The sequence below is a fragment of the Pelophylax lessonae genome (genome assembly GCF_965119305.1).
Source record: "Pelophylax lessonae genome assembly, chromosome: 5".
Taxonomy (NCBI): Eukaryota; Metazoa; Chordata; class Amphibia; order Anura; family Ranidae; genus Pelophylax; species Pelophylax lessonae.
The window spans coordinates 413,341,757-413,357,053 of NC_138772.1; the positions used below are offsets into that span (position 1 = coordinate 413,341,757).

The 15,297-nt window shown below is 38.9% G+C and overlaps 1 protein-coding gene across 1 annotated transcript in view; it reads right to left on the reverse strand.

The window, feature by feature from the left end:
• Window positions 1-15,297, reverse strand: part of CCDC178 (coiled-coil domain containing 178) — a 433,474-nt gene that overhangs the window by 358,167 nt on the left and 60,010 nt on the right. The window contains exons 6-8 of the mRNA XM_082258686.1: window positions 13,353-13,565; window positions 3,813-4,033; window positions 3,254-3,396 (exon numbers count right to left, since the gene is read on the reverse strand). Coding sequence (XP_082114812.1) covers window positions 3,254-3,396; window positions 3,813-4,033; window positions 13,353-13,565 — 577 coding nt within the window. The remainder of the gene's footprint in view (window positions 1-3,253; window positions 3,397-3,812; window positions 4,034-13,352; window positions 13,566-15,297) is intronic.

Consider the following 15,297-nt stretch of genomic DNA (forward strand, 5'->3'; position numbering starts at 1 on the left):
CTTTTTTAAATAGGCACTTATCATTGTGGGAACACAATTTGTATTTGCAGCAGCTTAGAGGTTAATTTAAATAAGGTCACTTCATTTTACATATCACTTTGGCAGTGCGCAGCACCATTTTTCTTTATTTTCCTCTCACTATTGCTGCTTTGGTTAGTATTTGTAAAGTGTACGTTAATCCTAACAACAAACTGCTCCTCTTTACCGCCTTTTGGTCTGTTAACTATAAGGAGAGGGAAAATATGGTGCAAATGTGCATATTAGCCAATCAGCATCTAACCTCAGCTTGTTCAATTAGGCTTTGACAACAAAAAATAAAAAATGGAAGCGGATTGGTTTCTATGCAGAGCTGCACCAGACTTTGCACTGTCCACTTTTAGTAAATCAACCGCATTTTGTTATATAAATTCGATAAGTACAAATACCTATTGATCCTGCCAGAAATTCACTGAGCTTCTTACATCTTGTATACTGTAGAATTGATTTACTAAATACAAACATACTGTTTACTTTGCAAGGGAGGTTGCACTTTTCAAGGAAATTTGTCCCAAAGCTTCGCAAATGTGGTGAAGCTTCACTGTACAATGAATACCAAATTGCATGTAAAAAAACAAAAAAAACCTTGTTTGCTTGCACATGATTGGACAATGGAAGTAAGCAGAACCTCACCACCTTCATCTCCTTGCAGAGTGCAACTTCACTTGACAAAGGTAACAGTGTATTTGCGTTTAGTAAACCAAACCCTTTGCGCCTGCTATTATAAGTTAGCATTGTTCCCAGTTGCTCATTGTGAACTAACGAATATCTCTACCCTATGCTATTGAGATATGAAGGGGAGGAGGGTGTTGTGTAGTCGTAAAACACTTCCTTTCCTAACATATTGATGTTTCTCTTCCATAGATAAAGTGTATTGCTGGCAGCATATTACATTTTTGTTCATGGGATAAGATAAAGATTAGACGAAAATCTACCTGGGGGTTCGTGTCTCCAGGGAGGCTTCTGATTTAATTTCGCTCAATCTGGATCCAGTGGTCTCTATGGTCAGGGCCCGGCTGAAGGCATGGGAGAACCTTCCACTCTCTCTTTTGGGCTGTATTAACCTCATTAAAGATGAAGGTGCTACCTAAACTTACGTACCTTTTTCATAACTCACCCCAATTGATACCGAAAATGTTTTTTCCACTTTAAATAAATTATCCTCCTCTCTGTGGGGACCTGGTCCCCCCCCCCCCCCCCCAGTATAGGTTCTCTACCCTCATGCATTTCCCAGGGAGGGTTGGCATTCCCAGACTGCCACAAATATTTCCTTGCATCTTAATTGGTTACTGATGTTTGGTGGCTTGCTCCTGATACCTTCAACTCTGCGGTGGTGGTGGAGGCTGCGGTGCTCGGGTCTGTGGAGGTGCTATCCCACCTACTTTTCCGGGGGCCCTGGGGCTCCATATGCGTTGACCACTTCCATGAAAACGGTACTCTGTGCCTGGAAACTTGGCTTGCAGCTTGAGGGGTACCCGGGCACCGCGGTCTCCCCCAGTACGCCCTTGTGGAATAACCCCACCTTGCCACACTTACTTTCCCTCCCTGGCCCTGTGGCTTGGACCAAATATAACATAAAAAAGATCTCTGATGTAACTTCGGATCTCTCCAGCTCTCTGGCCTGCGTGCCCGCTGGGCCCGGGACATTCCGGATTTGGACTCGGAGGACTGGATAAATATGTGGGAGCTTCCCTCAGGGACAGACTCATCCAATACAAGAAAGCTCACAGAGCATACCTCACCCCATATCGTCTCCAAAAGATTCACGCCTCCCAACCCCCCGGATTGCTGGAGATGTGGTTGGGAACCGGGGGATTTCCTCCACATCTTTTGGTCTTGCCCGAGACTCTCCACATTCTGATCGTCAGTACTCCAGGTGATTACTGAGGTCTCACAGATTGCGGTCGATCCATCCCCCAGGCTCTGTCTACTGGGGCTGTTGGATGACTTGGTGCCACGGGTGGCCGAGCGTACTCTTTTGGGCCTGTTACTGTTCTATGCTCAGCATTTGAAAAAAGCATTTGGATTGGACCGTGATGTGCAACCACTTCTTCTTTTAATACTATACATGAAGGCGAGCCATGGCAGGAACTCATGTGAAGTTCCATTAAGCTTCCCTATCTCACCTGGAGCAGTGAGTTCCCTTCACTTGCCTGCCCTAAGTTACAGGCTTAACAATACACACCTAACAATATTAAAGTGTTACTAAACCCACAATAGTAAAATCAGTCTGTATGTGCAGTAAAGCATGCTTGTCATACTCACTGTGGAACCTAAGGGGTTAATCCTCTGCATTGTGTTAAAAGTCTGTTTGATCCTGTGTGCACAGATCCTCCTCTTCTTTTTTTTCTTCTGACTCCAGAACATGTCTGGATAAGACAGAGTTACTGGAGTCAGGCTGCACATTCTTAGTTTGGTGTGTATTGCTAGAGAGATTTTTTTTTCTTGGGAGAGTGCATGTGATCAGCACAGGACCAATCAGCACTGTCCAGACAGAAAGTCAGGGGTTCTGCATCCTGATAGGACAGTCAGTGTAGTAGGAAAACTCCTCCTACAAGCTTTAACCAGGCACTGATAGCAGTCACAAGACTGCTATGTACTGCTGATGAGAAAAGGTATTTAACAGTTTTATTTTACTAAAATGATTGCATTTCCATGTTCTGTGTACTGTGTGAGATCAAATATAGTGAATGCAGGGTTCTGGGTTTAGTAACTCTAAGTCCTATTGCAAAAAAAAATATGAAAAAGATGGTAGCTACGTCTAGACAGAATGGAAATGATAAAGTGGACACACGTCACATGAATCAATAGGCCACATGTCAGCATTACCTAATCACAGTAATACTTTAAGTAAAAAGTCTCTCTTTCTTGCCATGAACAAGTAGCAGTAGTGGAGTATCGTACTGTGTTAGGTTACGCTAAATTTGGGGTTTAGTTGATAGCCTTTATTGGTTTATCTAAGTTATTAAAGACAGAGTCTATTTTTTCAATCAAGCAGACCCGACCTGGGTCCTGCAATGAACAGTGAAGACAGCGAACAGGAAACAGCCAGCATGCTTGAAATCAAATATGATTACCCCAATGTACATACATAATTAGACTATATACAGAAAATTTCTGATACATACTACCACACAGTAATAGGATTATTTGCATTAAGCTGATCAAGCATATATATTAAAAAAGACAGACTATGCAGTTTCTTTAATGCTCATACCTGCAAACCTGCAGGGTCCTCTTTGCTTCGGAAAGTTGTTCTGCCATTACAGTCCTCTCTTCATTGGCTTCTGCAGTAACCTTCTCAAAACTCAGTGTGGCTGCTTTTAGTTTAATCTCTGCTTCATTCAACAATTGTGTTGCCTTTATGAGAAATCAAAAGTTTGGGATAATCAGATGGAAGGAATCAGGCAAGAAAACGAATAGTGATGACAAATTGCAAAAAATTAGGAAGTAAATGTAGTACTGGAGATAAAAAGGCAGTACTGGGGATGCATGGGTTTCATTTCAGCTAGTACATCATCTGTTTAACACCATTTATATTGTCCCTAATGCTTGTGTTGTATCTCAGTTGTAAGGATATCAACTTTTAAACTCTGGCACAACAATGGTCAGATGTGGATACAAAAACTCTGTAAAAAGCTGGGGAATTTTTCATTAAAAAAAAATGTATATTTTAATTAAATTATATATTTTGCCTTTTTCTGGGCTGGTTAACTCCATAAACAATGTGCATAATACATAAAATGTAAACATTTTATAATGAAAACAAAACTTACTACTGCTTGTGCCTGCCTTATCTTGGCCATGTCATCACCTTCGTGATTAAGCTTTTCATCCAGCAGAGGGCGGTGTTTCTCAATAAAGACAACCTCCTCCTGTAGTTTTGTATTTGCTGCTTGTGTCTTGGCTGCTTTTGCCTGCGCTGTTTCCAGTTCTTGCTTTTTACGTGAAATATGCCACTGTAGTTCAGAAAAATCCTGAGCACGTGCATCATACTCTGTTTACAGAAAAATGCTATGGTTACTAAAACATGGCTGCAAGTGTATTTTAATTCTTTACCATTTACTTATGTAAATGCTCTAGTAAAACAAAAGTAGCCTAATAGGTTTAACCATGTCACAATCTCTCTGTGTACATAGTATAAATGATCAAGGGACTGAAATCAAGTTGGCAAGAAAACTTTAAGATGATTTCAAACTCTTGTGTTGGTGCAGGTGGTGCAGAGCCAAAGTAGATTGAAACCCTTAACTGTAACAGGGTGGGTTACATTTAGTTTTAATTACAATTGGTTTGCTAAAAAAAACTGTGTAGGAAAAGCAACTGTCACCTTTTTGTTTCTCTTTTAGAAAATATTGTTTTCACCTTTTTTTGCATTTCAGCACATCTGATCTCTTCCAGTCTCTTGAAGTTACTACCTATCTTTATGCATAAGCCTCATACAGCCATAAGCTGTATGTCATTTTTCAGGGTGGGTTTCCTGGTTGTAACAAGAGCGGAACATGCTTGGGCAATCAGCATGAGCATCGCAGCTTTAAGTCTCCAATGGAAGCACGTGTGGTTGGATTACAAAGCAGTAGAGCAAATGGGTGACAAGGACAGAGAATTCTAACTTTATAAAAGGAAGTGCCTAAACAAGGACCTTTATGGCAGGATCAAGTATTATAAAAAGCTGAAGATTTTAAAAGATTGAGATTTTAAATAGGCAGCTGGAATACCACAGACTTGTGAGAGGAGGATTACCAATAGATTGCAAGGGGGTGGGACCACTGTCATTGTTTTAGTTCTCTACAGATGTAAAGCTAGGCACTTTTCGAGGCAAAAAAAAACGAAATAAAGAAGCAAGTAATTAAAGAATATCCAAGTTCTATAAATGTCCACACCCTCATATTTATGCTGTAGCTGTACTGACACTTAAAAGGTTGTTAAAGAAGAACTCCACTAAGTACAATCTGTGTCTCAACTGGGCCAAAATGTAACCCCCACGAAGTCTGAGAAAAATTTTTTATGGTATTTCCAGTATTTATGTAACACCAACATAGTTCACTTTGATCCTCACACTGTCTTCTTAGTTAATTAAATTCCATGATTTAAAAAAAAAAAAAAAAGTCAAGTGTAAATTAAAAAAGCATCTATTATTTTGATACTTACATTCTTTCCAGAGCTGTCCTACACAGAAAGTCCAATATGTCCTGCAGTTGCTGGTCTTTCATTTAACGCTCTTCCTGTGAGCCCTGGGTATCATGTACTCACTCCTTGTGGGCACATCATTGTACCACCATGGGGCCACAGTACTCCATACTGAACAGTGCTTACACCTAATTATGTGAAGTTTGTTCAGTATGGGACCAAAGAAAGGCCACAGACAGACAGAAGAAGAGGTAAAAAGAACCCCATGTGTAATATGACCGAAAATCAGCTAATAATAAAAGTATGCATTCTAAAAAAAATTTGGGGTTAGGCTTTCTGCCCAACTTGGATTCACAAAAAACATTGTTTCTCAATAAAGTTAAATTTAACTTTATGCCAGAATGACTAAATGCCATAATCCGATTCACACATTTTTTTAATTCCTTGTGCGAAATATACTCTGAGACAATCATATCTTAAGATCGGCAAAAAGCATGATGAAGCTGCTAAAGGATAGCAGGAGACATGAAAAAGTTAAAGACTTTTATTTGCAAATATGCATTGTTTGGCTGGATATAATGAAGAAGCTAAGGCTCCATGCACACTGGCCTAAAAAATGCTGCTTCATTATCTCCTGTTTCCATACATTTACCTTATGTTTTATTTGTTGAAGATACAATGATTCCAATTCTGATTGTCCTGCTTTGTAATAAATAAATGTACTGGACTAAAGGTAATATTTTGTAATGCTCTTTGTTATTTTTGCCTGTAGAAGCAACTCAATGTTATCCTAAGTGTCCATGCACATTAGGATGATTACAAGCATATTTTAAGCTCAGCGTTTAGGAGCCAGGAAATAAAAAAAACCTTCTAGTTTGCATTTCTGATTGGAGCTTTCTGGCATAAAAATGCAAAAACTCACCTAAACTATGTACAAAAAAAGCTCTATATGAGCATTTTTTTCTGCCAAAGGAGCATATGTTTTTTTTACGCCCAGTGTGCATGCAGCCTAAGGTGTTGTAAAACTGCCCTGGATTTTCGAAAACTCCATGAGCAAGAATGTTTTTAAATTTAAGATCTATATTAATATATGTTTTTAAGTTGAGAGCTCAATGGATGTATATATTTTTAAAGTAAAAAGCTATATGAATACATGTTTCTGAGCTGAGAGGTCTATGGGTTTTTTTGTTTCAGTACCCTCTGAGGCATCCAAAATGTTTCAGAGTTGCTGGTACACTAGCTAGGATTGGATCGCACAAAGCTCTTAGCAGACCTTGCAAATTAATGAACCAAGGCTCGCAAATCACAGATTGGGGTAAACTGATGGAATTTCATTATTTTCTGAAAATCCTTATAAACTGATGAAACTCAGCTGAAATAAAGTCCTATTTTACTTCATTATAAAGAATTAATCATTCTGTCATTAATTGTCCTATTATCGGGTAAAACATGTTTGTTTCACTTGGCTAACTGAAGTCTAAATATAACAAGCAATGGTGTCAAGTAGCTCTTTAGTCATCTAACTGGCTTTTTATTAATTTAATTAAACAGACAACAAAGTGCAAATGATAAAACTGTTTAAAAAGACATTTAACTCGGTGTAATCAATTTATCAAGATGTTGTAATTTGTTAGAGTAATATTTCTTACATTATTTCCCTATATTTGTATAAGTACAGCACAGCAAAATGGAGCATGCAAATCAGCATTAATAAGTGTCATTTAGTAAATGAGCTCACTGGAGCAGACACATGGAAATGCAACCTGCTTCCTAATGAGCATACTGCAGATCCCAATGGCATCATGAGAAAGTGAAATAAATACAAACTGTCCAGGAGCTTTAAAGAAATATAGAAAAAAAACCTACAATGTGTTATTTTACTGATGGCAGGGTTGAAGTTGCAGAAGGGTTGAGTGATAGATTGGGTTAGCAGGACAATTTGCTGAAGGTAGGAATGAAAAAAGTTACCAACATGGCCAGAGTGTGTCTAAAAAAATTTGACAAAATATGGTCACGATGGAAAAAATTACTGACTATCTTAGAAAAGCTTTAAGAGGGAAGAAATGAAGAAAATATACAAAGAAGATATGTTGAGTATTTGGGGAGAGGAGGGACAGGGGGATGTGGGGTTATGGGGAGAAAATTTAATTCCAGGAATGAGAATTTTAAACAAAGTGGGGATAACTTTATATATTTTTGTATAAAGTGGAATTTAATAATACTTAAATTAAAAAAAAAAAAAATAGATTTAAGAAAATTTTTTTAAATTTTTTTCCTTTTATATTGGTCTACGTAAAGCAAACCTTCACTTCACTTCATCATTGCATTCCTACCCCATACACAGAGTGCCTGCTCCTGAAGTCTCCTGGCACAAGCATGCTATATATCCCAGGAGGATTCAGCTTCTACTCAGCACTGGATGAATATGGACACAGCACTGGAGGAGGGTAGACCTGGTGCCCAGGGGTGTGGTTGTTTGAACCCAAAAGAGAAAGCCAGCTCCTAATAATGTCAGAGAAGAAGAGGGAAACGCAGTCTCCACAGTGTGGCAGCTGGGAAGTGGAACATGGTGGGACAATGCTGGAGATTTTCTGGGTGGATGAATATGTTAACACAGGAAAAAAGGTGAGAAGGAAATTGGAAACAAGCACATGGGGGGCTGAAGTTTCACTTTTATGACAAGATAAATTGTGAACGAATAGTCCCCAAGAGGTTAAACTAGAATAATGCCAGAATTACCAAACTGTCAGTCTAAGCAGGATATCCCTACCCTGACAGGGAGCATGCGCTGCAGTCCCTTGCAGCAAGGTTATGTCAGCAATAATATGCTATTGCCAAAACATATACTGTATATAAGCGGTCAAAAAATCTTTTTCCTGAGAGTGGTGGCCAATGGGCCTTTGGTAAAGTTGCTTACCTTCAGCTTTTTCAAAACACAGCTAAAAATGGACACCTAGGGGTTGATTTACCAAAAGAGAGAGTACAGGATCTGGTGCAGTTCTGCATAGAAACCAATCAGCTTCCAGTTTTTTTTTTTTTGTCAAAGCCTAATTGATCAAGCTAATGTTAGAAGCTGATTGGCTACCATGCACAGCTGCGCCAGATTTTGCACTCTCCAGGTTTAGTAACTCAACACCCTAATGCCTATGTGCACAATCAGTAGCACTTAAAGAATATGTTGCCACAACCATGTGTTAACTAGGGATGATCGAACGGTTCGGGTCGACCATCGGTTCGACCCGAACATTGACTGTTCGAGGTTCGGCCGAATTCCGAACTTTTTGCTGAAAAAGTTGGGAATTCGGCAACCAGAACCTACCAAAATGCAATGGGACAGGAAATGGGCTTTAAAAGCCCGTGATTGGACCAGAACCATCAGTAAAAGCCAATTGAGGGAGCAGGAGAATGCGAGGAATGTGATTGGAGTGACTAGGGGGTCCAGAGGCCAATCATTAGTGAATATGCCCCCCAGTATATAAGATAGCCCCGCCAAATTCCTAGCATTGTAATACAGGGCTGTGGTAGAGAGTGGAAGCAGTTCTGTTACTTCTGCTTCAAAGTGTCATTTAGCAATTATTAGTGTGAGGAAAGGGATATCTAGTGTAGTTAGGGTACTATTTTCCACTATAGTTAGCTTTAATAATCTAGTTTCTGTAGGGAAAGTGTTAAGTGTAAGGGGACCGTAGTGTAGTGTAGGGTTAACTGACTCTAACTGCTATGGCAGGGTGACAAAACCCTTCCATGTCAGGGTGACCGCTATATAGAAAAGATCGTTTCTCTTAGGTCACTTATAGAACAGCGATATGGCTTCTCACCTGTCAGCCTGCTTTTTGCTGCAGGCGTTTATAGGGCTTTTTTGAGGACATGTTTGGAGTCAGGCATGACATCTGAACTTCTGTGTATGGGTATATATACACACACACACATGTCTGTATATATACACATACACATATATAGGTGTGAAAATAGCAGAACACTATGCTTGCGCTAATGAAATAATTAACAGGCATATGTCTCCGCTCCTATCACACCTATATGTGTGTATGTGTATAAATACATATAAGTGTGTGTGTATATATACCCCTATACAGAAGTTCAGATGTTTTGCCTGCCTCCAAAGACCCCAAAAAAATGCCCAAAAAAAAACGCCTGCTGCAAAAACACACCTGGGCGTTTTTGTAGCTGGCGTTTTTTTGGGCATTTTTTTGGGGTCTTTGGAGGCAGGTAAAACATCTGAACTTCTGTATAGGGGTATATATACACACACACTTATATGTATTTATACACATACACACATATAGGTGTGATAGGAGCGGAGACATATGCCTGTTAATTATTTCATTAGCGCAAGCATAGTGTTCTGCTACTTTCACATCTATATATGTGTATGTGTGTATATATACAATACATGTGTGTGTGTATATAAACCCATACACAGAAGTTCTGATGTTATGCCTGCCTCCAAAGACGCCCAAAAAATGCCCAAAAAAATAGTGTTCTGCTACTTTCACACCTATATATGTGTATGTGTATATATACATACATGTGTGTGTGTGTATATATATCCCTACACAGAAGTTCTGATGTTATGCCTGCCTCCAAAGACCCCCAAAAAATGCCCAAAAAAACACTTGCTACAAAACCGGCAAGGTGTGAAAATAGCGGAGCCATATCCCTGTTCTATATTAATTCTAATACAAACGATCTTTTTTTTTTCTGGATCTGGACATGCTACAGAGCTGAAACTTCACAGGTACAATTTTTAGACCCCCCAGACACTAAATCCAAAGAAATATCATTTTTTTTTCAATAATTTTTTCAATAATTGGCTCTCTATCAAAAATGACAATTTTTAAGAACTTTTTTTTGTGTGATTAATAGTCCCTGGGGCATGACCCAGAACCCTAGGCACTTTTTAGGGGCATTTATTGGGTTTTAGGGCTTCAAAATTGTGTTTTTTGATTCCAGAAGTTCGGGTCCCATTTATTTCAATGGGGTTCTGAAATCCAAACCGAACTTTCAGGAAATTCAGGTGTTCTGGTCGAAACGGACTTCTCAAAAGTTCAATCATCCCTAGTGTTAACCACTTGCCGACCGCTGCACGACTATTTACTGTGGCGGTCAGCCCCTCACAGGCAGAGCGACATAGTACTACGTCGCTAGCCTGTGAGGGTCTAAGAAGCGAGCGCCCGCCCCCGGTGGCGCGCTCCCGCGCAGTCACGGACCCCCGCGCGCGTGTGACCAGCGGACCCGATGTCCGCCGGTCACTCGGCGATCATCGGTGCAGAGGGAGAAAGGCAGGCGGCTGATGTAAACAAGCCGCCTGTCATTCTCCCCTGTGTAGGAATAGTGATCATACGGTTCTACTATGTAGGACCGTTGATCACTGTTCTTACACCTCAAGCCACAGCCAATCACAGTTAGAATCACGCCCCTCGGGACACACATAACCCCTCCCTCTAAAAAAAAGTTAACCCCTTCACTGCCAGTGTAATTTTACAGTAACAGTGCATATGTATAGCACTGATTACTGTAGAAATGTCACTGGTAACCCCAAAAGTGTCAAAAATGTCAGACAAGGGTCCGATCTGTCCGCCGCAATGTCGCAGTACCACAAAAAAAAACGCAGATCGCCGCCATTACGCGTTAAAAAAAAACAACAAAAATGACAAAAATCTTTCCCTTTGTTAGTAAACGCGATAACTTTTGCGCAAACCAATCAAAATACACTTTTTGCGATTTTTTTTACCAAACATATGTAGCATAAAACAAATTGGCCGAAAACGTTAAAAAATTTAGATTTTTACATTTTTTTGTGGGGGGGAATTTCATATAAAAAAAATGTGAAAAATATTGTTATCTTTGCAAAATTGACACTCTTTTTTTGTTTATAGCGCATGATCAAAAAATCGCACAGCTGATCAAATACCACCAAAAGAAAGCTCTGTTTGTGGGAAAAAAAGGACGTCAAATTCGTTTAGGTACAGCGTTGCACGACCGTGCAATTGTCCGTTAAAATCACGCAGTGCCGAATCACAAAATAGGCCCTGGTCAGGAACGGGGTAAAATCTTCCGGGGCTTAAGTGGTTAAAATGTATCCTGCTCTCTTTGTATTGTTTTTTTTTTTTTTGTGTGAAATACCTAATGATCCTGTCAGTACCATTCTCTCCTATTTTTAAACTGACCACATTAGGCATGAGAACACATTAATCCCAGTAGGGTCAGTTTCCTGACTGTGCTGGGAGAGCGGGCAGGACTTGTTTTTTCATATTCACATATACAGTATATATATATATATATATATATATATATATATATATATATATACACACACACACACACACACAAACAATGTGTTGCCTTTTTTTTTAATTTTAAGCTAAATGGGTTGTTTTACAAGGTTAGGATTCACTTATACTTTAATAAATTGCTATATTTTCAGTTGGGCAGGGCAAATATGCAGATAGAAAACATAAGAAATATAGATTACCAGGACTGTAAAATATTCTATACAATGGCAAAGGTACACATAAAGATGTAAATAAATAAGAAAGGGAGAAGTGTATATGTGAAGAGAAATCTACAATTTTCTGTATATGTCCTATTGAGTATTTTATTCATGGAACCTCTAGTAGCCATGTTTTTTATCTATTTATTTCAGGTACTTATATAGCGCTGTCAATTTACACAGCGCTTTACATATACATGATACATACACATAAGTCCCTACTCTCAAGGAGTTTACAATCTAAGGTCCCTAACTCACATTCATAAACTAGGGCCAATTTAGACAGGAGACAATTCACCTACCATGCATACCTAGCCTGTCTTTGGAGTGTGGGGGGAAACCAGAGTACCCAGAGAAAACACACGCAAGCACAGGGAGAACATACAAACTCTAGGTATGTAGTGTCATGGTTGGGATTCGAACCAGCGACCCCTTTTTGTTGCTGGGTGAAACCACTACACCACTGTGCCGCTCGTACCGTGTTATAATTGTTTTGCCAGATCTTCTGCAGTGTTTATAATACTATCTATGCTGTTACACTTTGTTTTCCATCATTTAACAATTATTTTTACATAATTTATAGCCTGACAACTTTTAAAAATACATATACTGCATGTGCACTATATTTGAGTTAACTTGATTGTGGATGTGACTATAGTAATTTATAGGAATATTATTAAATGTATTCAGAAAATAGGGAAAAGTCTTCATACTTAATAAATGTTACATTCATGTAATGTAGGATCACAATGATGCCTCCAGTCTAACATCTATTTTAAAGCTGGACACCTGAAATTCAGCAAAATATACCATATATATATATATGTACTTTATAAGGTAGAAGTTTGATATGCTAAATGTTTTGTATTTCTGTCCAGCCAGTTCTAAACTACACAAAGTCAGCACAGCAGCACAGTCAGCCCAGGGCCTTAAGCCTATTACACACTGGTAGCAGGGCTGAAGGAAAAAAAATTTACAGCTCTGGAGGTCAGTTAGCGATCTCCCCTGCTGTGCTATTGTGTTCTGATAGGGGGACAGCCCCCTGCCAAAACACTCTGGTCATTGGCTGAGAGCACCGATTGGGAGCTGGTTGGCAGACCTATTTCAGTCATGCCCCATTGACAGAAGCAGGCCAAATGGCTGGCTTCTGTCAGACCGACTGCAGTACACACGTGCCGAATAGGGGCCAGTGTCTATTGAACTGGTCGATGCCATCCGACATTCGGCCTGTATGTACTAGGCTTAAAGTTTGTCTATTGCAGTTAAGAAATACAGCTGGTCACCTTCATGCCCAATGCCAAAGGGAAATAAAGGAACAGTAACAGATTGATGAGGTCGGCTCTATGTCCTATCAGTATGTTAGATCATGTTACTTTCAGCAGAGACTGGCCGGCCCGAAGTGTTAAAGCTCTGCTGTGCATAGAATTTCAGAGGCTTAAATCAACTCAAATTCAGATATTTACACTAGCTTCATTTCAAAATACATTTTTATAACTGTTTATAACTGTTTTAAAATGGTTAAAAAAACTTACATTTTTCTATAACAACATTCATTTTTATTTCTATATAGACTTCTGCTTTGATTAAATGTATGTCATGAAAAATCTGTGCACTTTTCTTTGATTTTTTTTTTTTATGGAACGTAATTACAATTATCATCAAGAAAAATAGGAGATTGTACCTTTCTGCACTGCCTCAGGTAGATTATGCAGCTTCCACAGGGAGAGTACATCAATTTGTCTGAGTAGACCTTGCTTTCGTTTTCTTTCCAGTTTCAAAGCCTCTTCTGCTTCTTGCCGGTCAGCTTCCAACCGCCAGATCAACTTTATTACCTCTGAGATTACAGCTTCTGTGTCAAGCTTTAGCGATACATCTGCTCCAGACTCTAGGGAATCTAAGAAACAGGACAATTAATAAGGTTGTAAAGGGGCCTAACTTAGAACACAAATTTTCATACTCTTTAAAGAAGTGCCTGTAGTGTTAGAGAAAACAATATGCTGCAAAGGAAGCACATAATGTAGTAAGACACTGTACTTTGGAAAACAGCTCAAGTCTAATCTCAAGTCTAATTTAATTACTGTTATACACAGTTCCTGTTTCGCTGAAAACTGCACAACTCTTGTCCTTTTTTCTACATTCATTTGTTTTTAAAAGACAATTGGGGGAATTCAATAAAGCTGCTACACCACTTTTCTGGGGTGTATTCCTCTTGTTAATGTATTGCGCCAAATTCATGAAGCATCTGCAACACTTTTGGTTCTGAAAGTGACTCGTGCACCAAATTCAGGTAGTTCTAAAATGAGCCACTTTTACATTGTGTTGCATTGAATGAGCCACTTTTACATTGTGTTGCATTGAATGAGCCTATTTTACATTGTGTTGCATTGAATGAGCCATTTTTACATTGTGTTGCATTGAATGAGCCACTTTTACATTGTGTTGCATTGAATGCACCAAAATGTAAAATAGTGGAGCTAATTAAGGCCAACTTTCTTTTGCTGTACAGAGAGAAAAGCGAGCTCAGACATGCTTTGCAAAAGTCTTTTGCATGCATTCTAAAAGTGCACAGCATGAGCCAAATTCAAATACAAGTTCTAGACAGGTACATGAATTTTGTGCATTCTTCATCACTTTTAGAGAGACACTTTTGCAAAATGCACTAGTACTGCTTTATGGATTTCAGGGAATAAATCTCTAGAAACTGCCAGTGTAAGTAAACCAGTTCCAAAAACAGCCACCTCACCAACATTGATATGTATTGAATAGGGCATATGAAAGATAGATATTGTCAACTCTTTTTCACGAGAATGAAGGTAGAAATATAGATAGAGGGGTGGTTGTGAATATAGTCTAATAGAACTTTGCAAAAGCAATCAGCAGGGTTAGTCCCATACTACTAGTGTGTAAATTACAGTCTATAAGCTGAGAGAATTTAGTGAGTAAATAGGCATAAATTTGGCCTAAAAACCACAGAGAGTTAAAAGTAACAAGTCATGCTCTGAATAGTCAAATGTCATAAGAGGTTCAGTTTTGGAAACATTGCTTTTTATAAAATATACAAATTTTGGGATACAAATGACTGTTTTTATGTTTGCAGATGGCACAAAGCTATGAAGTAGAATGCAGTAAGCCTTTAACCTAAAGTCTGCCATGGATGCACTGGCTAATTTGGTAGTTACAAGACATATGACGTTTAGTGTGCATATGCACTTTAATGGTTGAATATATGCACACATCATACAACCTAGGGATATACAATTAGGTGATTCTAAGGCTCCATGTACAATGAGCTTTAAAAATGCCAGTTCCCTTGAACACTGTTCATATAGAGCATTTTTGTATACATGTTAACGCACGTTTAGGAGAATTTAGCAATTTTTCTGCCAGAAAACTCCAATCAAAAACGCAAACCAAAAGGGTTTTTTTTTTTCCTGGCTTTAAACTCTGAGCTAAAAATATGCCTCAAAATGTCCTAATGCGCATGGACACATAGTATAACATTGAGCTGCTACAGGCAAAAACACCAAACCCCTGTAGAAGCAGTGATTTTCAAGTCAGTGTGCAAATGATCTGGGTATCCCTGTAGATCACATATTAACAGCATGCATTGCCAATCTGCATCTACA